At 41.3% G+C, this 25,652-nt stretch overlaps 1 protein-coding gene across 1 annotated transcript in view; it reads left to right on the top strand.

The window, feature by feature from the left end:
• LOC134221502 (uncharacterized) overlaps positions 1-25,652 on the top strand; it is a 166,207-nt gene that overhangs the window by 92,537 nt on the left and 48,018 nt on the right. Inside the window, exons 2-5 of the mRNA XM_062700698.1 lie at positions 11,470-11,633; positions 11,698-12,277; positions 12,356-12,468; positions 12,598-12,744. Coding sequence (XP_062556682.1) covers positions 11,559-11,633; positions 11,698-12,277; positions 12,356-12,468; positions 12,598-12,744 — 915 coding nt within the window. The 5' untranslated portion in view covers positions 11,470-11,558. The remainder of the gene's footprint in view (positions 1-11,469; positions 11,634-11,697; positions 12,278-12,355; positions 12,469-12,597; positions 12,745-25,652) is intronic.

Below are 25,652 nucleotides of genomic sequence, written 5' to 3'. Positions count from 1 at the left end.
AAACTAAATAAATGAAATGTGCTGATGGTGCGGTATGGTAAGCTGGCTCATGTGCAACTGAATGTCAAAATTACCATATCTGTTTTCTGTCAAAAAAGCTGGGGTGCTGACTACTGACACCTGACTAGTGCCAGCAGCCGATCACTTCCCCTACCCATGCGTTAAGTTATCTAAAACTGTGAAATACTGTACCGAACGATGAGATTCCGCTTAATCTTTTAACCTGCGTCGATTGTTATGCGACCTCGATTCGAAAAGCCTACCTGAAAAGCATCATCGAAACGAAAGAATTGACTTTCGGTACACCAACCAACATCAAGTGTATTGAGAAACAACTTTGATTCATATTTGATTGGGACAAATTTGTGTTTTATTCGTACAGCCGATACCCTTGCCTTGCCATGACAACCTTAATATGTACACATCTCGTTTTACATCACTCAACTCTACCGACTTCATTTCTTCCCCGGCGTATAACCTATTGGAATCATACCTGAAGGACCTCTCCTGGAGCAAAAGTAAATTATTCTTCAACCACACTTCCAGTGAGTGCACTTTGATATCAGCTTTGTTCGTTGCATTCTACCGGAGGATAAAACACCCGGATTCCTTTCGTTGTTGATTTTGAGGAACGGATCCGACTAACTGGCGCTGGAAGAAATGCCAACAATCATTAGTCTTCATTACTCACTTGTGTTGCATTTTCCGAGTTCCGAGCTGAGTGCGATATATACCTTGCAATTTCATTACCCCATGGCCGGGCGGAGCGATCGGGAAGGGAAACCAGGGAGTAGGTTACTTGGTTATTTTTTCCCCCATCAGAACTTCTTTTGTATCCTTCGACTACGAAAAAGTGCTTTCTCGCTTGCTCTTGATGATGTAAAACAATTTTCGACCGGACTTTGTGTAACTGTGAGAGTGGGTTGGGAATACGGAAAGTCCTTTATTCCACATTCCAGATTACACTTCCGAGAGAGACCTGTTTTGTGCTGACCCAGCGACGGAGTTGAAAGCAGATTCTATTTGCTTGGAATTGAAAGGAAGAAGAGGATTAAATCCGGAACATGAACTACCCGGACACCAGCCGTCAAGGATGGAATGCTTTTAGCAGAGGAGGATTCTCGGTCCGGTCGCTGGAAGTTCATCACTTTTCCGTTGCGGACAAGCAAAGTGAATAGTTTGAAGGAAGAACAAGTTGTCCATCATAATGAATTGCGTCCACGGGGATAATTAAGATCAACTTGAGAAAACATTCACGCTTTAATTTGATTAGGAGGACGGTAAACACTTGGCTGGATGTTTTTTAATCTCCGGAGTGGAAAATATTAGACGAAAATTAATTGACTTCAGAAAAGGAAATCCCGGTTTCACAATAACAATACCGTGACCAAATTTCATTGATTCTTTTTCAATCGATGGGAATTGAACACACTTAGTGCTGATGATGGATTCCCAACCAGGGTGTTCTGGTTGAGTGCACCGATTATCGGCTTATACCGGATCCATTTCCAAGCGCCTCTGGTCATGCTTGCATAAGAAAAAAGAAATAAATCCACATGAAAGAGGCAATGTTTGTCTTATAAACTAATGCCCATATTAGTTTCGTGATATGATATAAGGTTACTGTTCCTGGATTTTGTGATTTTTTTGCGTTTTCTTTCATTTCGCAATTAGATTACACAATATATCTTCAGTGAGATGGAAATGCATATTATACTACATAAGGACTCAGATTCATATCCCTCATGAGCTAAATTGCATCCGAAGTGACTGCCCTCAGGACAGGCTATGGAGTGTGGAGTTCTTTTCGCCATACCGATTAACAAGAGCTAACACCTCAAAGCATATAATCCATTGTACAACCATATCGTTTTTTGTTGGAAGCTGTGGCCTTTCAATAAGACTGTTTGGAATTGGGGAAGGTCAAACAGGGCAGGTTAAAGCGTGCAGGAAGTGCCCATAATCGTCTTTCCATTAGCATCATTGTGGTGGCACAATGGATCATGTTGAGTGATTGGTAGAACCATACTCACAGGGTAGAACCATTCCCAATTAGTTTGATAAGAAGATGTAATTTAAAAATTGTGTAACTTATGCTTGAATTGTACAAATTGCGAGCGTCTTTGACCATTTGTGTGTTCAAACTATAACAAACTATAACATATGTCGGGAATATTATTTCAAAGTTGATAAGTCAGATTAGACTAAATTTTAAGTACGATAGTAGACTTTTCAAGGTTCTCCAGATCACTTTTGATCACCACTAAGCTTATTAATGTTACGAAACGTGAACCACTTCAATCATTTATTTCTCAACGATAACCTGAAATATGTGAAAGGTAAACGATGTGACATACTTCCATACCGCTTCCAAGGCTCTGTATTATGCTCTTTCGAAATTAGTTTAAGCCTTGTTGTAAATTATTCTTAACTGTCGAAAATCTAGCACATTGAACTCATTTTCGCTGACCAATGATAATTACTTGTAATTTACTCTTCAAACGAAAACTGAAATTGCTCTTCACCTGTTCCTACCACGAAGACTACCGAGTCGACAATTTACAAGAACCATTCAACTTTTGCGCCCGGTCTAATGCCGCCAGCAGCAGATGTCACCGTCGTTGATAGCTTCATTACAGACTACCGTGCGGATGTCTAAAGAAGCAAAGCAACTGTACCGAGTAGCTCATTCTGTTGGTAGCGATATTTTCCCACAGTGTCAACATAAATTAGTGCGAAAGAGCTCCAGTTGCGTTTTCCGCGTACCGAGACATTACCCAGGCCTGAACCACATCTTCCATTTAGTCGGTATTTACATATTTACTCGACTCGTGAGAGATCGACCTGCTGTGACGTCGGCTGAAATTTGCTTGAACACTAAAATATTTGCCTAAGACTGTGGTACGTTGAGAACGAAAGGCGACAGAGGAGACCCAAAATTTGCCAAGGGGCTGTCCATAAACCACGTAGACTCTTGAGGGGGAGGGGGGGGGTTCGAAAAAGTCTATGTTAGTCTACGAAGGGGGGCGGGGGGGTTTGCAAAAAGTCTACGTAGACGTATATTTTGAAAAACAATTTATAAAGCAGCTATGTACCCTTCACTTTTGTTTGATTTTTTTTAAGGATCTTTCCAGATTTTTTTTGCAAGACTTTATCGAAATAATCTCTTGAATTTCTCTAGAAAAATCTAATGAATTTCACTGATGTAATAGTCTGAACTATGGCTTAAAACTACATGGATTTCCTCAGTAAATTCTTCTGTATTGGGCTATTCTATAAAAACTTTTCAAATTTTCCACTTGGAATTTATTGCAGATTCTACTAGAAAATCTTTTGATTTTCGTCGGGAACTTCTTTAGAAACTTCAAGTGATTCTTTAAATTTTTTACGAAAAATTATGTCGCACTTCAACGGGGAATTTCCCTAAATTTCCGCGGAAACCCTTCACTGGAGATTTTCTGGGAAGCTCCCAGAATTTTTTTCTTAATTTAGGAAATTCTTTGGATAGATAAGCAAAATTTTTCGAAATGTCCATGGGAAATTCTTCGTATATTTCACGGCAATTTCTTCGGAAGTACTAATGCGCATTCTTTGGACTAATCAATGGAAAATCTTCGGAATTTCTAAAGTAACTATTGACGAGAAATTATTTGAATTTACCACCAAAAACTCTTTGAGTTTCGGAAAAAAAATGCAAGTTTTGTAAGAAAGCTTTTGTATTTTCATAAAATAATATTCGAAATTTTTACGAGAAATTCACCAAAATTACAGCTGAAAATTCTCTATAATTTCCACTGCAAATTATTTGGATAAGTTTTTGGACTATCTATAGCATTTTTTTAAACTATACTAAAATTCCAAGGGAAATATTTCGGAATGTCCATAAAAACTTATAAATATATTCTAAATTTTCACGGAAATTCTTGCGATTTCAACGGATGATTATTAAATGGGATATTGCATGAAATTTTCAAGAAAAGCATCGGAATTTTCACGGGGAGTTCTTTGAAAGATTGCCAGGAAGCTTTAAAGATTATTAATAGGGATCTTTTACGAAAATTTCCACGAAAAACTTATTTCATTCTCATTTTATTGACATTCTCGGAATTTCAACTTGTTATTTTTCTAAATTCTGAAAATTTTTCGGTTTTCTACAAATTTGAACCGGCGTGGAGAATTATAGGTCAGATGCCTGACAGATTTTTAGCTGTAGCGCGCCGATGCAAAAGTGTGGACGGCGGTGGAGCACACCTCTAGGAGGAGTCGAATTCAACAGAAATTGAATTGATTGCCTTTGAGATTTGGTTTCAGGAGCTGTGGACAGAGGATTAAATTTGATTTCGATTTTGATTGTCCAATTACATATATTTTGTAAATTTTGAAAAGTCTACGTAGACTTCAAGGGGGAGGGGAAGGGGTTTCGGAAAAGTCTACGAAGGTCTACCAGGGGGGAGGGAGGGGTTTGAAAATGTGAATTTTCGGTCTACGTGGTTTGTGGACAGCCCCCAACGCTTAACCCCTGCTTTGCTCCGAGACGAAGGTGGGTCCAATTCATCCAGTCTACCCTGCTGACAGAAACATCGTCTAAATATTTTGCTCGCGACCTGTTGCGGCTGGCATGCGGTTGCCCACGCTCCAGTACGGGGATCATCTACAAACGCGCATCATCATCGTCATTGTCGTCGCCGTCGTCGCCTTTCTTTGATATGTAAATTTACACCACAAACAACGAAGCGCATGCAGTAGTTACAGCCTTTGCCTATCTTCCATCTGCTGAAGATATCATTCACCAAGTCACAATGGGGCTGAAATGTAAATTAATTGACATAATTCCACGAGCTGAAATGCACTTCTCTAGATTGAATTAACGTCCAATAGTTGCATTTAATTTTGAGACAATGTTTCAACACATCATTATATTTGCAATTTTTCCATAGCTGATTTCTTTTAAAAGCGTTTATTGTTCAAGGAAAATTTAATTAATTTTTTGCTGCTTAGGGAATAAGAAGGGTATTGAAATCATTTGAGAAATCGAATTTTTATCCGAAGCGCGAAGACCCAAGTATGTGCGTTACAAAACTGTCACATAAAGATTTCAGTCGTCTGTGGACCGATTTGCACCCTTTCATCTTCAAGATTTCTGGTGGAGTTTCCGGAATAATTCCTGGAGGAACTTCTAGAAGAGTTTCTGAAGGGGTTTCCGGAATAATTCCTGGAGAAACTTCTAGAAGAATTTCTGAAGGAACTTCCGGAGGAATTCCTGGAGGAACTTTCGGAGGAATTCCTGGAGGAACTTCCGGAGGAATTCCTGGAGGAACTTCCGGAGGAATTCCTGGAGGAATTTCTAGAAGAATTTCTGAAGGAGTTTCCGGAATAATTCCTGGAGGAACTTCTAGAAGAATTTCTGAAGGAACTTCCGGAGGAATTCCTGGAGGAACTTCCGGAGGAATTCCTAGGGGAACTTCCGGAGGAATTCCTGGAGGAACTTCCGGAGGAATTCCTGGAGGAACTTCCGGAGGAACTTCCGGAGGAATTCCTTGAGGAACTTCCGGAGGAATTCCTTGAGGAACTTCCGGAGGAATTCCTTGAGGAACTTCCGGAGGAATTCCTGGAGGAACTTCCGGAGGAATTCCTGGAGGAACTTCCGGAGGAATTCCTGAAGGAACTTCCGGAGGAATTCCTGAAGGAACTTCCGGAGGAATTCCTGAAGGAACTTCCGGAGGAATTCCTGGAGGAACTTCCGGAGGAATTCCTGGAGGAACTTCCGGAGGAATTCCTGGAGGAACTTCCGGAGGAATTTCTGGAGGAACTTCCGGAGGAATTCCTGGAGGAACTTCCGGAGGAATTCCTGGAGGAACTTACGGAGGAATTCCTGGAGGAACTTCCGGAGGAATTCCTGGAGGAACTTCCGGAGGAATTCCTGGAGGAACTTCGGAGGAATTCCTGGAGGAACTTCGGAGGAATTCCTGGAGGAACTTCGGAGGAATTCCTGGAGGAACTTCCGGAGGAATTCCTGGAGGAACTTCCGGAGGAATTCCTGGAGGAACTTCGGAGGAATTCCTGGAGGAACTTCGGAGGAATTCCTGGAGGAACTTCCGGAGGAATTCCGGAAGGAACTTTCGGAGGAATTCCTGAAGGAACTTCCGGAGGAATTTCTGGAGGAACTTCCGGAGGAATTCCTGGAGGAACTTCCGGAGGAATTTCTGGAGGAACTTCCGGAGGAATTCCTGGAGGAACTTCGGAGGAATTACTGGAGGAACTTCCGGAGGAACTCCTGGAGGAACTTCCGGAGGAACTCCTGGAGGAACTTCCGGAGGAATTCCTGGAGGAACTTCGGAGGAATTCCTGGAGGAACTTCCGGAGGAATTCCTGGAGGAACTTCGGAGGAATTCCTGGAGGAACTTCCGGAGGAATTCCTGGAGGAACTTCCGGAGGAATTCCTGGAGGAACTTCCGGAGGAATTCCTGGAGGAACTTCGGAGGAATTCCTGGAGGAACTTCCGGAGGAATTCCTGGAGGAACTTCCGGAGGAATTCCTGGAGGAACTTCCGGAGGAATTCCTGGAGGAACTTCGGAGGAATTCCTGGAGGAACTTCCGGAGGAATTCCTGGAGGAACTTCCGGAGGAATTCCTGGAGGAACTTCCGGAGGAATTCCTGGAGGAACTTCGGAGGAATTCCTGGAGGAACTTCCGGAGGAATTCCTGGAGGAACTTCCGGAGGAATTCCTGGAGGAACTTCCGGAGGAATTCCTGGAGGAACTTCCGGAGGAATTCCTGGAGGAACTTCCGGAGGAATTCCTGGAGGAACTTCCGGAGGAATTCCTGGAGGAACTTCCGGAGGAATTCCTGGAGGAACTTCCGGAGGAATTCCTGGAGGAACTTCCGGAGGAATTCCTGGAGGAATCTTCGGAGGAATTCCTGGAGGAACTTCCGGAGGAATTCCTGGAGGAACTTCCGGAGGAATTCCTGGAGGAACTTCCGGAGGAATTCCTGAAGGAACTTCCGGAGGAATTCCTGGAGGAACTTCCGGAGGAATTCCTGGAGGAACTTCCGGAGGAATTCCTGGAGGAACTTCCGGAGGAATTCCTGGAGGAACTTCCGGAGGAATTTCTGGAGGAACTTCCGGAGGAATTTCTGGAGGAACTTCCGGAGGAATTCCTGGAGGAACTTCCGGAGGAATTCCTGGAGGAACTTCCGGAGGAATTCCTGGAGGAACTTCCGGAGGAATTCCTGGAGGAACTTCCGGAGGAATTCCTGGAGGAATCCCTGGAGGAACTTCCGGAGGAATTCCTGGAGGAACTTCCGGAAAAATTCCTGGAGGAACTTCCGGAGGAATTCCTGGAGGAACTTCCGGAGGAATTCCTGGAGGAACCTTCGGAGGAATTCCTGGAGGAACCTTCGGAGGAATTCCTGGAGGAACTTCCGGAGGAATTCCTGGAGGAACTTCCGGAGGAATTCCTGGAGGAACTTCCGGAGGAATTCCTGGAGGAACTTCCGGAGGAATTCCTGGAGGAACTTCCGGAGGAGTTCCTGGAGGAACTTCCGGAGGAATTCCTGGAGGAACTTCCGGAGGAATTCCTGGAGGAACTTCCGGAGGAATTCCTGGAGGAACTTCCGGAGGAATTCCTGGAGGAACTTCCGGAGGAATTCCTGGAGGAACTTCCGGAGGAATTCCTGGAGGAACTTCCGGAGGAATTCCTGGAGGAACTTCCGGAGGAATTCCTGGAGGAACATCCGGAGGAATTCCTGGAGGAACTTCCGGAGGAATTCCTGGAGGAACTTCCGGAGGAATTCCTGGAGGAACTTCCGGAGGAATTCCTGGAGGAACTTCCGGAGGAATCCCTGGAGGAATTCCTGGAGGAACTTCCGGAGGAATTCCTGGAGGAACTTCCGGAAAAATTCCTGGAGGAACGTCGGGACGAATTCCTGGAGGAACTTCCGGACGAATTCCTGGAGGAACTTCCGGAGGAATTCCTGGAGGAACTTCCGGAGGAATTCCTGGAGGAACTTCCGGAGGAATTCCTGGAGGAACTTCCGGAGGAATTCCTGGAGGAACTTCCGGAGGAATTCCTGGAGGAACTTCCGGAGGAATTCCTGGAGGAACTTCCGGAGGAATTCCTGGAGGAATTTCCGGAGGAATTCCTGGAGGAACTTCCGGAGGAATTCCTGGAGGAACTTCCAGAGGAATTTCTGGAGGAACTTCCGGAGGAATTCTACGAGAAAATTATTCTTTCATGATCTTAACTAAATGACCACTACTACTATAAGACAAATCCTACAGCAATGTCCTGATTATGGGGTCCCACGCATCTTTTAATCGATTACAATGGAGCATATGAAACCAAGCTATACCAAACATCAAAGTTGTCTGAGGAACTTCAGGAGGAATTCCTGGAGGAACTTCCGGGTTAATTTCTGGAGAAACTTCTGAAAGAATTTCTGGAAGAACTTCCGGAGGAATTTTTGGAGGAACTTCCGAAGGAATTTCTGGAGGAACTTTCGAAGGAATTTCTGGAGGAACTTCCGAAGAAATTTCAGGAGGGACTTGCGAAGGAATTTCTGGAATAGTTTCCGATAGAATTCCTGATGGAGCTTCCGAAGGAATTTCTGGAGGAGCTTCCAAAGAAATTTCTGGAGCAGCTTCCGAAGGCATTTCTGGAGGAGCTTCCGAAGGAACTTCGGGAGGGGCTTCAAATGGAATCTTTGAAAGAGCTTCTGAAGGAATCTCTGGAAAAGCTTCCGAAGGAAACTCTGGAGAAGCTTCCAAAAGAATTTCTGGAGGAGCTTCCGAAGGAATATCTGGAGGAGCTTCCGAAGGAATATTTGGAGGAGCTTCCGAAGGTATATCTGGAGGAGCTTCCTGAGGAATCTCTGAAGGAGCTTTCGGAGAGATTTCTTGAGGTACTTCCGAAGGAATTTGTAAAGGTACTTACGGAGGAATTCTTGAAGGAACTTCCGGTGGAATTTCTGAAGGAATGGCCAGAGAAATTTTTTTGATGAGCTTCTCAACGAACTCGTTAAGGAGCTTCCGAAGAATTTCCAGATAATTTTTGACGTTTGAAATCAGTTCACGCCGACGCATGCCGTCGGTCACCAATGGCTTGATGCCACCGCTGACTAAAAATGATCTATCGTGCCGTTGCCGGAGATTTTTTAACCGGCGTACAGGTCTTCCAAATATGGTAAATATGGGGAAATGCCCTAAAATCATTTTGCCTCGGGAGGCGTTTTGCAGCCTCTTCCCCTACAGCGCACAATAAAAGAGCTTGTTCATCTGCTGTACAACACGCAAAGAAATGAGTACAAGGAAAATGAGTGTAAAAACTACATTTCCATCCCATACATCCCTGGTTTGGATGAGAAGGTGAACAAAACAAAATACTGAAACCCCACAACATAACGGGTCCATTCAAACCGTGCGATAAGGTAAAAAGATACCGTTTAGCTAAACTAAAAGATGCAAAAAAAAACGAATTGTTTGCGTAAAAGCACAACGTTGATTTCTTTATTAAACTATGCTATGTACCACCCTTCCTGACGCTTAGCGCTCCATTATCCGGTCGTAAAGCTCATTACCTGTTCCGACAGTTGACCACAATAAACGTCGCCTTCGCCCGTATCTCGTTCAACGGACCACAAATCGGATTATGAACCCCTTTTATTGTCACCCAAGTTTGGGTCCAGCTCCGTGGATTTTTAAACTTGAGACATTTCATCCATTGCATCAACTGCCCACCCAACCGTTAGGCGTTTTTTTTTCTTCCAAACCATTCATCCCGGCAGATGTAATTTTTAATCTCGTGCTCATGGGGTGGAAAGAAGAACATCTCCGACCTCGTCGTCGTTGTCGTCGTCATTAACGTCATTCCATCGGGGCATTAGGAGAGGAAACTATTAAGATCCTAAATTTGAAACCAAGCGTAACCACCGGTGTGACGGATTGGAAAACCACATCACACCGGAAGGTACGACGTAAGGAAGATGGAATAGAGAGGAACCATCACTTTTTCCACTTACTCACACGTGCCATTTCCCATCCGCTGGAGCATGACAGTGATGCTATTTTACAAAGTGCTGTTGGGAACGACTGAGTGTGTATTGTTCTAGTTATTGTCTCTAAATTATTAGGTGACTCACAAATCAATGAAACGAGTCAAAGGATTAAGGAAGAAAGGAATAGGATATGTGGACGATGGATATGATGGAAATATAGGAGTGGAATAAGGGGAAAAAATCTATCATTTGTCCCTCTAAAGCCTACTACAAGCAGAATGATGAATGCGAAGAAATATAAGTCTTTGAATACGTAATTAATAACGTAACGCAAAAATTGGCCATTTTCAATCTTCCCAATCCCTCTATATCTAACTTTTTTTTATGAAGCTATATGTTGTATGGATCGTAATGACCATGGCTTAAATAATGCGCTGAAAATTTATGTTTCAAAAGTTTAAACACTGAATTACGTTACAGAAAATAACTTTTTGACTATAAATCACACATTTTGTTTTAACCCCATTTCATCCCAAATGACGGTAGCACGGATCTATTAATGAAAAATAAAAGAATATGTGGCAACTCTGCCCATCGTTGGCTGATGGGTACCGATAATTTAGATTCATGTAGGCTTCTCGGTTCCAGTTTGATGGATCCCATGGTTGGTTAGTCCTTCAGTTACCTGGCTGTGTTGTTGTTCTGCATTGCATCCACTCCAGATGCCCACCTTGCAGTAGTGCGAGCAGACACGCTGATAGACGATGCAGTTTCGAACTGATGCTGCACCTCTCTGTTCGAGCGTCTATTTTGCCAAGATGCTTCTGGTCTGGATATTATCCATTCCCGAGCACCGTGGCACAGGAGCAGCTAAACTGAAGGACCGTAGACATTCAGCTAGTTACCTTGGTTTGTTGTCTGGTGGATCCACTTGATACGGATCATTTAACGGCTTTGTTTTTCCTCCGGTGGGTGGCTTTATAGGGGGGCGTTTGAAAATAACTTGTGCCGTCGGTCCGTTCAGTGACTTTCCTCTGGGTCGTTAGCAGGAATGGAGGAGTGTGATTTGCAGCTCGGATTTAAATGAACCTGTTTATATCCAGATGGTTTTCCCAGGTGATGCTTTAGAAGAGGACCTGCATGGACTCATCTGGGTTTGATGCATCGTGATATTATGGGGTGTGAAATCCAATAGCACGTGACTGATTTAAACTTGAAAGCGTTTTTATACATAAGTATAAGCAGTGCAAAATGATTGAAAGGCCGGCATTTATAGATTTTTTATAAGAGTTCGGCAAATTACTTCTCCAAAGTAACAGCCAAAGTACAGAGTCTGTTTTCCATTCAATAAAGCTAAATAATATTCCTTTACGATGTGGTAATTCATCCGTTTGTTATGCCTCCTGTTCAATATGATTTATGTCCTCGAAAATCATTAGTTGTGGTTCTAATGCATGTGTTCTTGTTTTGTTCACAGATCATCAGCTCTCTATCGGTTGAACAAGGATTCCGAACGTCACCTTTACCACGCTCATATTTCATGCTACAAAGTTAACACTGATCAAGATGAAGCAGCACCTTTATATCATATTGATTTCTATTCTGCTCAGCAAGCACTATTCCAGTGCACATATTGTTCGGGTAATTATCAATTTGTGATTTCCTGCAGTGACAATTTGTATCTATTCTATCTATTTTATTTTAGAAACGTCAGCTTTTCCGAGAACAGGTGCTTCCACATGCCGGTGGTAAAATACCTGACTCTGCCTTCCACACTGACCGTTTGGCTCTGAATCGTTTACAGTCAGACGGTATTGCTGTTCCGGATGGAGTTCTACTGGAACAGAGACGCCACCAAGTGTCACACCATTCCCATCGTACTTACCGGCCAACCTTTCTGGTTACTCAAACCTCAGACGGTCGTTACACATCACCCGAGGGCGCATACGGCCATAATGGTTTGGAAACTGTGGACAGCACCTACTCCATCCCGACGCCATTGGAGAAAGACTCCCATTACAAGTTCCCAACTGCCGGATATGCTTACGGCAAACCTGTAGCAGTGCCAGTTGTCAAAGAACTCCGTGTACCCAATTACTCAGTGTTCAATTTCGATTATAGCAATATTAAGAGTAAGCTTTTACGAAAACCTCCTACGCTTTATCCAACAGCGGCGCTAGTATCCGCTTACAGCCCTGAGTCCATTAGTCATTATCATCACCAACCGGCACCGCCGAAGCCATCGTTGTCTGTGGTGCCAAAGAACTACGTTAGTTACCACGCAGGTAAGTCTGTCCCTTACCTATGACGCTTGTTGCCTACCTAAAGGCGCAGCTCACACGCACTCCAATTCTGTTTTCCAGCGCTGGGTAACCTGTTGAGTTACCAACCTGCTATCGCGTACGGTAGCGACTGGGATAAGGATTGGGCGCCAACCAGTGCGTTCCACGTGAATCATGATTTGACTTCATCCCACGTGAGTTGAACATAAACATAAAGTCCTCCATTAGCGCACGACATTTGCATAAATTGTTCGAATAGGTCGACTTGTTCAAAACGGTGCATTTTGTTAATCTTTCCTTTTTCTCTTCCCTGGTGCCAACAGCCACTTAACGATTTCGAGGACTTTCACGGCAATCCAGGCATCAAGCGCTTCTACCGCCAAGTGAACCTTGCCACAGCCGGCAAAAAAGAACCATCTCAACCAGTGCCAGCAGCAGCCGCATCATCACCGTCTTCCCGGACAACCCTCTAGGCCGGTTCGTTAGCGAATGTTACCTTTTCTCGGGCGTACCGCGTTTCTCTATCACCATCACTTCGAACGTTTTGCACAGTTTTCGATTTAATCCACCAACGATTATCAGGACAAGGTGTGAATGAACGAGCGTTCTTCTTTCGTTTGTTAGCCGCACCACCGCACGTTGGCGATAAAATGTTTAATCCCTCAAATGCTGAGCCTGCGTTGGAAAGGCTGATGCTTTGATTGGTTTAAATTTTACGCTCCTTTACAGCTTATTGTAAAATAGTTTCCGCACCACTGATGGGAAAGCTCTGAGTGGAATGATGCCGACAATTGATCGTATGGTAGAATGGTATGAAGATAGTTGGATTGAGGCACGAATCAGAGATAACTTTGTGGTATGTTTATTTAAGGTTGATGGCGATCTTAAACACAATCAAAAATACATTTCCAAAACGATAAGAGTAACATAATAAGCGTAACAAAGCCCAGCATTTCTAATTCTAAGCTTTAGCGTGTGCTAATTACACTGCGTTAGTTTCGTTGCGAAGTTTCCAGTAGTTTCGAAAATACAGTCGAAGGAACACGACGTGCGTGCGCCAATCTTGTGCACTCACATCACCAATCCACGTGAAGATGCTAGTAATCTGATTTTGTGCCAATAACCTCAAAATCACCGGAGTTGCGGCCGATCCAATACTGGGTTAAAATGAAAATAAGAACTGCGGAGGCATGAAACATTTTGCATTATGGAACATAAAATGCTAAATTGGTTTCTCGCGACAACATTTTTTATTGGCTTATAACATTAACGTCAACATTTTCAATTCTTTGACTAATTTCTGGGAAACTTTACGAAAAACCCATCTATTTGGACTATAAAAAAAAACAGAAAGAGGCTGAAATCTAATTGTGGACTGACACTCGCCACATTTTGGGAGAGCATCAATCTTATTGTTCAGGGCGGTTCATACTGCAGCACTTTTTTTTTGCTGTTTTGTTTTCAGTTTTTGTCATAGACTGAAACAATATAATGTCTGTCATAAGACGAGTTTATACAATCCCATTGAATTCCACCACTTAATTGTATCTTGACAGATACGTATTTCGACCTCAACAGTAAGGCCGTCTTCAGTGTCTCGTACGACTTCAAGTCGAGTCAAGTACGAGACACTGAAGACGGCCTTACTGTTGAGGTCGAAATACGTATCTGTCAAGATACAATTAAGTGGTGGAATTCAATGGGATTGTATAATTTCGTCTTATGACAGGTGAAAACATTCTACTAAAAAGCTCAAAATAATTTTCTTATCAATATAATGTGTTAATTTGTATTTTGGGAAAGATTTGTAGTAGAAAAATGTTGGTTGAGGACAAAATCTTGTGAGTTCATTTCAGAAGAAGTTCCAGCATTTGAATGTATTCACATTCTTCTTCTTCTTATTTCCTAGACCGGCATCGGGAATCGAACCCAGCCATCCTCAGCATGGTCTTGCTTTGTAGCCGCGTGTCTTACCACACGGCCAAGGTGGGCTCCTTGAATGTATTAACATATTGTATTTCAATTCCTGAAAATTTCAAGACAATCTGTTGATAGACTTATTTTTGGCGAGTAGTTCTAAGTGATGCAATTTGGTTCCGTACAACCTTTATAATCAATGGGGAGGGGCATCGAATGAACACAATGACGTTAGAGCGGTGAGCTGTTTACTAAAAATGAACACTATTTCATACATCGAGTTCATTTAAAATGAATTTCGGGACCGCTCAAAAGTCAAATAATGAACCTATGCACTGCCTCATGGTCCAATGCACCGAGTTCATCATTGACGTTTGAGCGATGCGCTGTTTACTAAAAATAAACACTTGAATGAAGCCGATGAATGAAAAAGTAATCATTCTTAGTAAATGCGCACTGCTCAAACGTCAATGATGAACTTTGTGCTTTGAGTGCTGCATTCTGACGCCACAAATGAATGAAATGAATTATTCCCGTTCATTAGTTTGACAGGTAGCAGTGGTTTGTTTATATTTGGTTGTTTGTCCATTTTAGGAATTAGGCAATTAAATTTCATTTAACTATGACGAAGAAACGTGTTAACAATGGTTTACCTCACAAAAGCCATATTCCCTTTATATCGATCAGTGTTCACAAAAATTTCAGATTTTTTTTTCCTGTAAAGAAAACCACTGCTAAATGTCAGAAGAGTGAGGTTAAGTAAGAGGATGCAGAACTCTATTGGACCATGGGGCAGTACATAGGTTCATTATTTGATGTTTAAGTGATGCCGAAATAAATTTTGGATGAACTCGATGCATGAAAAGTGTACTTTTCCAGTAAACAGCGCATCGCTCAAACGCCATTGTGTTCATTCGGTGTACGTACCCATGCGATGTCAAAACATTTTTCTTCTACATTGAGTACATTTCAAATGAATTTCAGAACTTCCTAATAGACCAACGCAAAATGAACTCTCCTATGATGAACTATCCTACTCTCCTATCCTCTCTTAATTATGACGTTTGAGCGGGTCGTGAATCATCTCAAAATGAAATTTTGATCAAGTGAATACCACGCCCAAGTGTCAAAATCCATTAGGTGAGTGAATTTAATGAACTCTTCCCGAGTAGACGAAAATATCTCAATAATATCAAATGTTGATAAGATAGCAAAATGAGATATGGACATGATTGATATAAGAGATAAAATATCAGACGACAATATCAATATTTTGCACTAAAATATTATGAGGCGATCAAGTTGTGCTATTTGTAAGAAGTGATCAATATCATGTGCCATTAGATTGTTCTTATCCATAGCATATCTTGATATTTAAATGATATTTTGGTGCAAATTTTTGATATTGTTGCCTGTTCTTTTATCTCTTATATCAATCAAGCCAAATCATGTTTTGTTTTTATGTTCATGGCTTCTGTCCGGGTTGTGCAGGTCTATAATCAAAACCATGATGAATACACCACTAGGTGTTCCTATTTGCCAAATTCACGATTCAGCCATTTTAGATTTTAGTGTGAGAGAGCCAGCGGGTTTGTTGTCGTTTTGCACTGAAAATGTTTTTTTCACCCCCGCCTTTTTCTCTTCCACAAACTTGGCAGATTGGAGCACCTAATAGAGTATTCATCTTGGTCAAAACCTTCGTTGAATTCACTCGGTGCACTTCTCCATCAAGTTAAAAGTAGGAAAGCAAAAATAGCGAAGTTAGATTTTGCCCACATCATAGAATCATTATGTGACGCTTGAGTGGTGTCGAAATTAATTTTGAATGGACTCGATTTATGAAAGAGTGTTTATTTTTAGTAAACAGCGCATCGCTCAAACGTCATTGTGTTCATTCGATGCACCTCCCCATTCCAGTTTTTCAAATTGATCGAGTACGAACATGACCAAGATGAATACACTACAGTCAAATTTCACTCGTTGGGCTACGATTTAGTTGGGCGCCCGTTAGTTGGGCTGTAGCCCACTTAAAACGAAGGTGGACGTCAAATTATGACATCAACGGCAGTTTTTTTTCTTTTTCGCAGTTGGCAGCTCTGAATTTCTATTGTATTCGCTGATTTGACAGATGAAATCTCAGCCCAACTAACGAAAGTCTTTCACTAGATGGGCTACGAGTTTAGCCCAACGAGCGAAAGTTGACTGTACTAGGTCTGCCAAGTTTCTTGAAGAGAAGGGCGGGGTGAAAAATTCATTTGCAGTGCAAAACAAAAACAAAAACAAACTTGGCTCTCCCATACTAAAATCCAAGCAGAATCGTGAATTTGGCAGATAGACTAACGCAAAATGAACTCCCCCAAAAAATTATGACGTTTGAGCGGGTCGCATAATGAACGCAAAATGAACTTTTGTTCGAGTGGACGACCGCTCAAATGTCAAAATCCATCGGGTGAGTGATTTCGATGAACCCCTGCACAGGTCTATTGGAACACCTAGTGGTGTATTCATCTTGAACATGACCATTTGATAAAGCTATTTTACTGTTCTGCCAAATAAGTTCTGCGACTACGCCATCTTTGATTTAAGTATGGAATGAACACCGAGTTTGTTTACGGTTTGCACTGAAAATGAACTTTTCAACCTCGCCCTGGTTTCTCCCATGTACTTTCTCTTACACGCACACAGAAAAGCATGGTTTGAAGCGTTTACGAATGAAAACAAATCCTATTCTTTCTGTGTGCGTGCAAGAGAAAGATGATTAAACGTCAGTAAGCCTTACGTATATCAGAATCTTGCTACTTCATACATCGAGCTCATTTCAAATTTTAAAACGCAAAACCCTCGTTTAGTTCATTTGATGCATTTTCTCATAAGGCTATCTTAGTGATGAACTTAATAAACCTAATAAATAAGGAGAAAAGAAAGAAGTAGATAAGGCTATCTGACGTTTAATCATCTTTCTATTGCACGTGCACGGAAAGGATAAAACTTGTTTTCATAGGGAAATGCTACGAAAGCGTGCAAGAGATAGATGATAAACGTCAGATAGCCTTATAGATGATTGATCATTGAAGACCGCAAAATGAACTTTCGTAAGAAATTATGAGGTTTGGGTCGTGAAATGAACGCAAAATAAACTTTTGTTCGAGTGAACGCCCCTCTGCTCAAATGTCAAAATCTATGGACTAACGCAAAATGAACTCCCCCAAGAAATTATGACGTTTGAGCGGGTCGCATAATGAACGCAAAATGAACTTTTGTTCGAGAAGACGACCCGCTCAAATGTCAAAATCCATTGGGTGAGTGAATTCGATGAACCGCTGCACAGGTTTATTGGCGGAGTGAATTTGGTGAATCCCTGCGCATGTCCATTTCGAAACGTTTCAAACGTTAAAACCTTTGCTCAGTTCATTTTATGCATGGCTATACCTTTGCTGGTGTTTTTTTGTGATTTTACTTTTCTCTGATAACAGAATTCATCCGGTTCTCGTAGCCCATTAGTTACTGCAACATAACGTCACGAATGAATACGGTCCTCATCGAAATAACTTTTGTGTACTTATTGAGCTTGGATAAGAGACCAATTACGAGGGCTGTGCACTAGTTCATTATTGATGTATTGTCGATGCCAAAATGAACACAATTCCATACATCGTGTTTTTTTTTAAATTTTTATGCACCTGAAACGTCTGCACGTCTGTGCCTGCACGTCAAAATTTTCGTTAAATTAATTCAATACACTGCTTTTTTAGTTATTGGTCCCTCTGAGTCTCTACTGATAACCTGTCACTAGATTACGGTTATGTACAGATACTGCAGAACATTATGAAAAATGCACGAGTTCATATTTCTAACGTTTTTTCAGTCTAGACACGTTGTAAAAATCGTCACGCCTCTTGAAGTCCCCCAAAGCGCGACGTACTTATTTGAGACTGACGAGGACGATTTTGTCACTTGAAGAAAGGTTCATTCTACACCACGATCAAGTAAGACTTGTTACATGAAGTTCCTTTTATACTGGTATATGGGACAGTGCATTAACAAAACTTGACGATGGTTTGGACGTCTATGAGGTGCCGATTCTTTTAAAATGAACTCAATGTAAAGATAAGGGTACAGACTTGTGCATGAGTTCATCAAATTTTTACTTTCCTAATGGATTTTGACATTTCAACGGTACGTTCACTCTATCAAAAGCGTTCATTACATGACCCATTCCTCCTTAGCTGTGCGGTAAGATTCGCGGCTATACAAAGTAAGACCATGCTGAGGGTGGCTGCGTTCGATTCCCGGTACCAGTCTAGGTAATTTTCGGATTGGAAATTGTCTCGACTTCCTTGGGCATAAAAGTACCATCGTGTTACTTAGCCTTATGATATACAAATGCAAAAATGGTAACCTGGCTTAGAAACTGTGTTAATAACTGTGGAAGTGCTTAATGAACACTGTGAAGCTGTGAGGCGGCTCTGTCCCAGTGTGGGGATGTAATGCCAATAAGAAGAAGAAGAAGAAGACATGACCCATTCAAACGTCATCATCGTCATAATGGGAAAAATTAAAAGAAAATTGAAAACTCTGGATACTCTTGATATGAGCAACCCAACCAAAATCAGTTATTTGACGATAACATTGAATTTTGGGTATTTATTTTTGTTCAATTTGAGCAGGCAGCAACAACTGTTCATAAGAGTGTCGGACATGTAGGTCGTTTGCCGAAGAATAGATAATCGAATGTGAGGTTCAGTAAAAACATCAGGAAGGGAACGCAGGCAGAAATTCGAAAACAGCAACACAATAAGGAGACCTCCAGTTATCATCGATAGAAAAAGTAGAATCATGGAAATTTCATACGGTATAGGAATTTACATATATTTTTATTATAAAATCAAAATTAAACATATTTTTCAAAGAAAATGTTGGTTTAAAGGGTTAGAATTTTAAAAGCTCACAAAATAGACATATCGATTTTTATGTTTTTTTAATAAGGAGTCAATACTTAAGATTGTTGACTGCTTATGAGATTGTTGAACCACACAAACTAAAAATTGTTCGATTTAATTTTAATTCAGAGGCATGTTATTTCTCATTTCCTATATTATGTCAAGTTTCCATGATTCTACTTTTTCTCGTGATTTTTTCTAGGTGGCAGCACCGATGAAGGGACCACTCCTATTATGTTGTGCAAGACAATAGTGTGAAGAGAGAATCATATTTTTTGTAGTGTCCGTGAAAGACATCACCACGCCGAGATAAGTTAATTTGTTTTAATTTTTATTTTTTATTAAATCATATGACTTTTTCTTGATTAATGAGGTAAGTCATATTTTTTTTATTGGAAAAATGTTCAATTTTAATACATATAGTGAAATTTGCCATTTTAAGGTGTTTCTATGAAATATTGCGAAAAAAGATTCGGCTGACGGTGGGACTTGAACCCACACAAGTTCATTAAGTGCACAGATTTGTAAACTTTATGGAATAGTGTGGGTTCAAGTCCCACCAGCAGCCGAATCTTTTTTCACAATATTTTTTTAAAAACACCTTAAAATGGCAAACTTAACTATGTGTTGAATTGAACATCTTTTTCAAATGACTTTTCTGATCTAAAAGCAATCAGATGCTTTTAAAAGGGTTCTTAGAAAGTGATCCAGACATACTTTTGACACCAGAACACGAATACCGAAACTCATCATTTACAAAAACTATTCCACTTACAGCAGACTGTGACCGCCTTATCTCCCTTCTGGATCCGTGTCTAAGATTATGTTTAAATAATTGCGAGAACGAAATGCCATCAAAATGATTTTTAAGTGACAAGTCGTTTTCAGTTCTGTTTTGTGGCTTGTCTGCCTGATGATGCTTTATGCACATCATAACCCGGACAATAATCCATTTCAACCATTTATTTCAATTAATTTTTAATTGTGCTGCTGATTGCAACCACTGAATGTTGCCTTAAGAATACAGCTACCGGCTTATTTATAATGTTCGTTCATTATATAATTAATTTATTCATATTACCAACCGTTCAGCATCAATTATGTTCATTCCACTTCATATGCTACCCCATTAGTGATATTTCCTTTGCTAACTTTCATTCTTTATAGGCGATGATGAGATTATGTACCTAGTATTGTGTTCCATAGCAATCCACTGCCAAATGAAGTGGCGATACTTTTGATTTTCAGTTTCAAAGAAATAAGGTAGAATCGCCAGTAGGTGAAAAAAATCTAACTCAGTTACCAGATAGCGTTTATAATTAAAATACACAACGATTTGTTAGTGATAAGTTTTTTTTTGTTGATTACGTGCTTTGATTATTAATAAACGAGAACGAATATTTCATTTGCTTGTTTTCAAAATGCTTTGTCATTGATGATACTTCCCATCTCTCTTTGAATCATCGCCGAAATATCGTTTTTAATTACTGCCATTACTGAGTTGCTCATTTATTTCACAACTTCCACATACATGATATCAGAACTCAGCTAGTTTATTTATTTATTTTCTTTTATGGAAGCTGCATATAGCGGGAGATCCCCCAGTGCCGGACACATAAGCCATTTATCAAAAAAAAACTCTCTAACTATCCGGATTGTTTTTACTTGTTTACCATATGCACAAAATATGATCATTGATGATTCATACAAACTATATTTGATAATTTAAACACGTTTTTGGACGATGTATTTTGATGATGAATTTTAGTGAAAATTTTCACGGTTCAGAAAAGTGTCCCCGAGTACCGGACACTATTGCATCATGCTATTGCGTGACTAAAGACATCATTTAGAATAGTGATATTTTTCACTTGTTGCACATTATAGATATTAACAGGTCTTAGTAGTGCCTATTTGACTCTCCAGCTCAATTTCTAACATCCTACTCAAATTTCTCTTCACTTCCAATGACACCTTCAATTTTTGTTTCTGCCTATTTCTGTGGCTTTCTGATACCTCAGAAAGAAAAAACCACAGTATTGAAGTAAGTTTTGCAAAACAGGTGCAAATAATGGCTATTTGATTACATGAAAAAAAAAACTCACTACTGTCCGGACCCGGGGACAGCTACCGAATAAGGAAATTGATTTTGCACCTTAGTTACATTGTATACCTAACAAATCATGATAGCTATTTAAAATATGACTTATATTGACCATCTCGATATAATCAGATAGGATTCGCTTGATTTTAATATTGTTGATTCAAAAATTCTAAAATAAGGCGAAACATGAAAATTTTTGACATTTTTGTTCAATTTTAAATTTTGTACAAGGTTTACTGATCTGATTTTCCATGCAGGTAAAGGACTTTTCAATAGCTTTCTTTTGCACTACATAAGGTGATGGAGGGATCTCTGCAAGTGCCGTTTCCAGAAGTGTAGGGTATTGGGAGGTGTTATGAGAAATATTTCGGCTTCCGATGATTAATACACCCCTTTTTTTAGCAACATTAGCTTAAAAGCTGAAATGTATTTTAGCAATTAGGAAAGAATTCAAGTAACTATTATTTAACAAACTCACATTTTGGTGATAACGCGTTCTATTGATCGGAACTGCCTAGAATACACGGTGGCGTATTGAGGATCTGGTAAGTGATAATCGAAGTATATTTTACATTAATTCACGATTTCTAATTTCATTAGCTTAGTCACTACACGAGCTTTCTAATTCTTCTCCAAAAAAATGTGATACAATTGCTTCTTTTCCAGATTCTTATTTCTTTCGTCCTACCCTATCAATCATCTGTCATCAATGTCAAGATGACACACCTTCAAATGCACGGGGCGTAAACGGAACTCACTCGCCCGCTGGGAGCTCTACACAATGGGCTCGCCAACAGGAGGTGTCCGGCGCTGGGAATTTCCCCCTACCTACCCTTCCCTGGTATTGACGTTTTTTTGTGCAGCTATTGTGGAACTAGCAGTTGATCGTATTGTTACAATATTCCACAACAAGAACTAGTAGCGAGCCCGAACTACTTCCCATTCCGATTCCAATCACCAGCATAGAGGTCAGCGAATAGGGTTGCAGCTAGTTTTGGGGGACGAATGTCCTGGTTGCAGCTCAACCATCATGGTGAACGTGGGCTTTTCTTATTCTTCTTAGTTTTTCAAATAGCTTATTGTCGACCATCAGATAAAATTTTTACATCTATTTTCACAGTTATTATCAGGATTCGTACTTCTAGTTTCCATGAGACGAAATCTAACGATTTTCGGGTAGAACGAGAATTAGTTTGTGGGAAAATTAATCTTTTACTCACCACTTTTCTCTATACGAAAATCGTGCCTACGTGATGACATTTTTTTCGTTTCATCATTTGCACGCCCACTCATTTTTTGCTAAAATTCTCGGCTAATTATTACAAAAAAAAGTGTTACCGTGAACCAGATTCAGACCTAGAACATCAGCAAAAATGGCGTTGAGGTGCGCTCTAGCTGCACCACCACATCAACTGCATATAAGTATTAGATTTTCTGTCCCACAAATGTTGCTCTTGTTGGCATTGGAGAAAGCAAGGAAAAGATGACAGAAGTGGGAAAACGGGCAAATCAACTTTTTGCGTCACTGGAAGTGAGCTTAGTATAGTTATCACCTATTGGACCTTTTTTTTCTCGCAAAACGATTTCTCGGCCAAAACCTGCGTGAGTGAGCATCCACTGCTCGTGAAAATAAGTGAGACCAACGAACATTGGTTATTGAGGAAGAGCTTTCAATGCCAGCTTAATCCATATGCTTGTACACATTGGCGTAACTAATGAAAAATTCTAGGGGGGGCTAACTTTTTTTTAAACTTTTCTATTTTAACACTCATAAGACAAAAAGTTTACCATTTTCGCTCGATTCAACTGATGTATATTGTTGGTCTACCAGATATCAATGGACGACTTAAATATTTCAAATGATGTTCATCGACGCTCAGCCCTGTTTCAAAAATCTAGAAATCTCGTAGGATTCCCAAAATCCTTGATAGGTTAAGAAAACCATAGGTGTTGTGCTCGCCGTAAATAGAATGTGAAGCACGATCCTGATTTTTAAAGGATTTTTTGATTTGCTTCGAACCTAGAATACATTATAAATTAAATATTAGTTAGTTAAACTCTTTTTGCCAGCTTTCAATTCAGTGGCCTGACAATTCCTACGAGCTTTCAAACGGCGATCTGACCACAACAAACTAACCTTTCTTTTCTGTTAGAATAACTTCTAGGTCTAGGTATGTCTGTTTCACGCCTACTGATTCATTTTCACTGGTTTCATTGCTGCAGCGACAATAGGAGTTCAGAGAAATAATTAGTATGCGGAGTTTCTAAAACCCATCCGAAAGAATACAAAGTTCTCTCTTATTCAACTTTTAGTTACCTCTACTTGAAATCTAAGAGTTTTACCGAACCTTTCTCAAGAAGCCTACAGTGAATTAAAATGCGCTACAGCTTTTAGGATTGGTATTAGTTAGGAAGGTTTAGATCATACGCTCGATTTAGGTAACAATTACTCACAAAACCCTGGAAAAACTTGAAAATCTCAAGAAATTGTCCATTATCCATTAAGTACTTGTAATACTAATAAATAATATATTTTTTATTTTCCTTGTTGATGAGGTATTTCTTTTGGTATTTCATAAGTTATAACGTGCTTTGATGGGTCCTTTTAACAATTGCTCGAAGTTCAAAAACTTGAGCGAAAAGATTCAACTTGCTGTAGTGTTTCGAAGAGAAGAATTTTATAATGAAGACAATCCTTTCTCCGCATTTACCCCCGTATATAATCAGTGGACTAGATATGTGCAATACTTAAGCAAAGTATCTAATTTTCTAGGGGGGGCTAGCCAGATCCTATTTATTATTTATTTATTCAGACTAAGGCCGAAGTGGCCTGTGCGGTATATAAGAGTCTTCTCCATTCGGCTCGGTCCATGGCTACACGTCGCCAACCACGCAGTCTGCGGAGGGTCCGCAAGTCATCTTCCACCTGATCGATCCACCTTGCCCGCTGCGCACCTCGCCTTCTTGTGCCCGTCGGATCGTTGTCGAGAACCATTTTCACCGGGTTACTGTCCGACATTCTGGCTACGTGCCCGGCTCATCGCAGTCGTCCGATTTTCGCGGTGTGAACGATGGATGGTTCTCCCAACAGCTGATGCAATTCGTGGTTCATTCGCCTCCTCCACGTACCGTCCGCCATCTGCACCCCACCATAGATGGTACGCAGCACTTTCCTTTCGAAAACTCCAAGTGCGCGTTGGTCCTCCACGAGCATCGTCCAGGTCTCGTGTCCGTAGAGGACTTCCGGTCTAATTAGCGTTTTGTAGATTGTCAGTTTGGTACGGCGGCGAACTCTATTCGATCGGAGCGTCTTGCGGAGTCCAAAGTACGTACGATTTCCAGCCACTATGCGTCTCCGAATTTCTCTGCTGGTGTCATTTTCGGCAGTCATCAGTGAGCCCAAGTACACAAATTCTTCTACCACCTCGATTTCGTCACCACCGATGCAAACTCGCGGTGGGTGGCTCACATTGTCTTCTCTTGAACCTCTGCCTATCATGTACTTCGTCTTCGACGTGTTGATGACTAGTCCGATCCGCTTAGCTTCCCTCTTCAGTCTGATGTAGGCTTCCTCCATCTTCTCAAAGTTACGTGCCATAATATCTATGTCGTCGGCGAAACCAAATAGCTGGACGGACTTATTGAAAATTGTACCACTCGTGTTAATCCCTGCTCTTCGTATTACCCTTCCAAAGCGATGTTGAATAGCAAACACGAAAGACCATCACCTTGCCGTAACCTCTCTGCGGGTTTCGAAGGGACTCGAGAATGCCCCTGAAACTCGAACTACGCACATCACCCGATCCATCGTCGCTTTGATCAACCGTGTCAGTTTATCCGGAAATCCGTGTTCGTGCATTAGCTGCCATAGCTGGTCCCGATCGATTGTATCATAAGCGGCTTTGAAGTCGATGAATAGATGATGTGTGGGCACGTTGTATTCGCGGCATTTCTGCAGTACTTGGCGAATGGCGAACACCTGGTCCGTGGTGGAGCGTTCGCCCATAAAACCCGCCTGGTACTGCCCCACGAACTCCCTTGCAATTGGTGCTAGTCGACGGCATAAAATTTGGGAGAGTACCTTGAAGGCGGCATTCAGCAATGTGATTGCGCGGTAGTTGCTACAATCCAGCTTATCGCCCTTTTTGTAGATGGGACACACGACACCTTCCATCCACTCCTGCGGCAAAACTTCATCCTCCCAAATCTTGGTAATGACCCAGTGCAGCGCTCTAGCCAGTGCCTCACCACCGTGTTTAAATAGCTCTCCTGGTAGTTGGTCAACCCCAGGGGCTTTGTTGTTCTTCAGCCGGCCAATCTCCTCCTGGATTTCCTGGAGATCCGGAGCCGGTAGAATTATGTCCTGCGCGCGTTCTCCCAGGTCCATCACCATACCGCCATCTTCGTCTGCCACATC

This window comes from Armigeres subalbatus, chromosome 3, assembly GCF_024139115.2.
Source record: "Armigeres subalbatus isolate Guangzhou_Male chromosome 3, GZ_Asu_2, whole genome shotgun sequence".
Lineage (NCBI taxonomy): Eukaryota > Metazoa > Arthropoda > Insecta > Diptera > Culicidae > Armigeres > Armigeres subalbatus.
The sequence above is the reverse complement of the archived record's forward strand: the minus strand, read 5'-3'. Positions and strand labels throughout refer to the sequence as shown.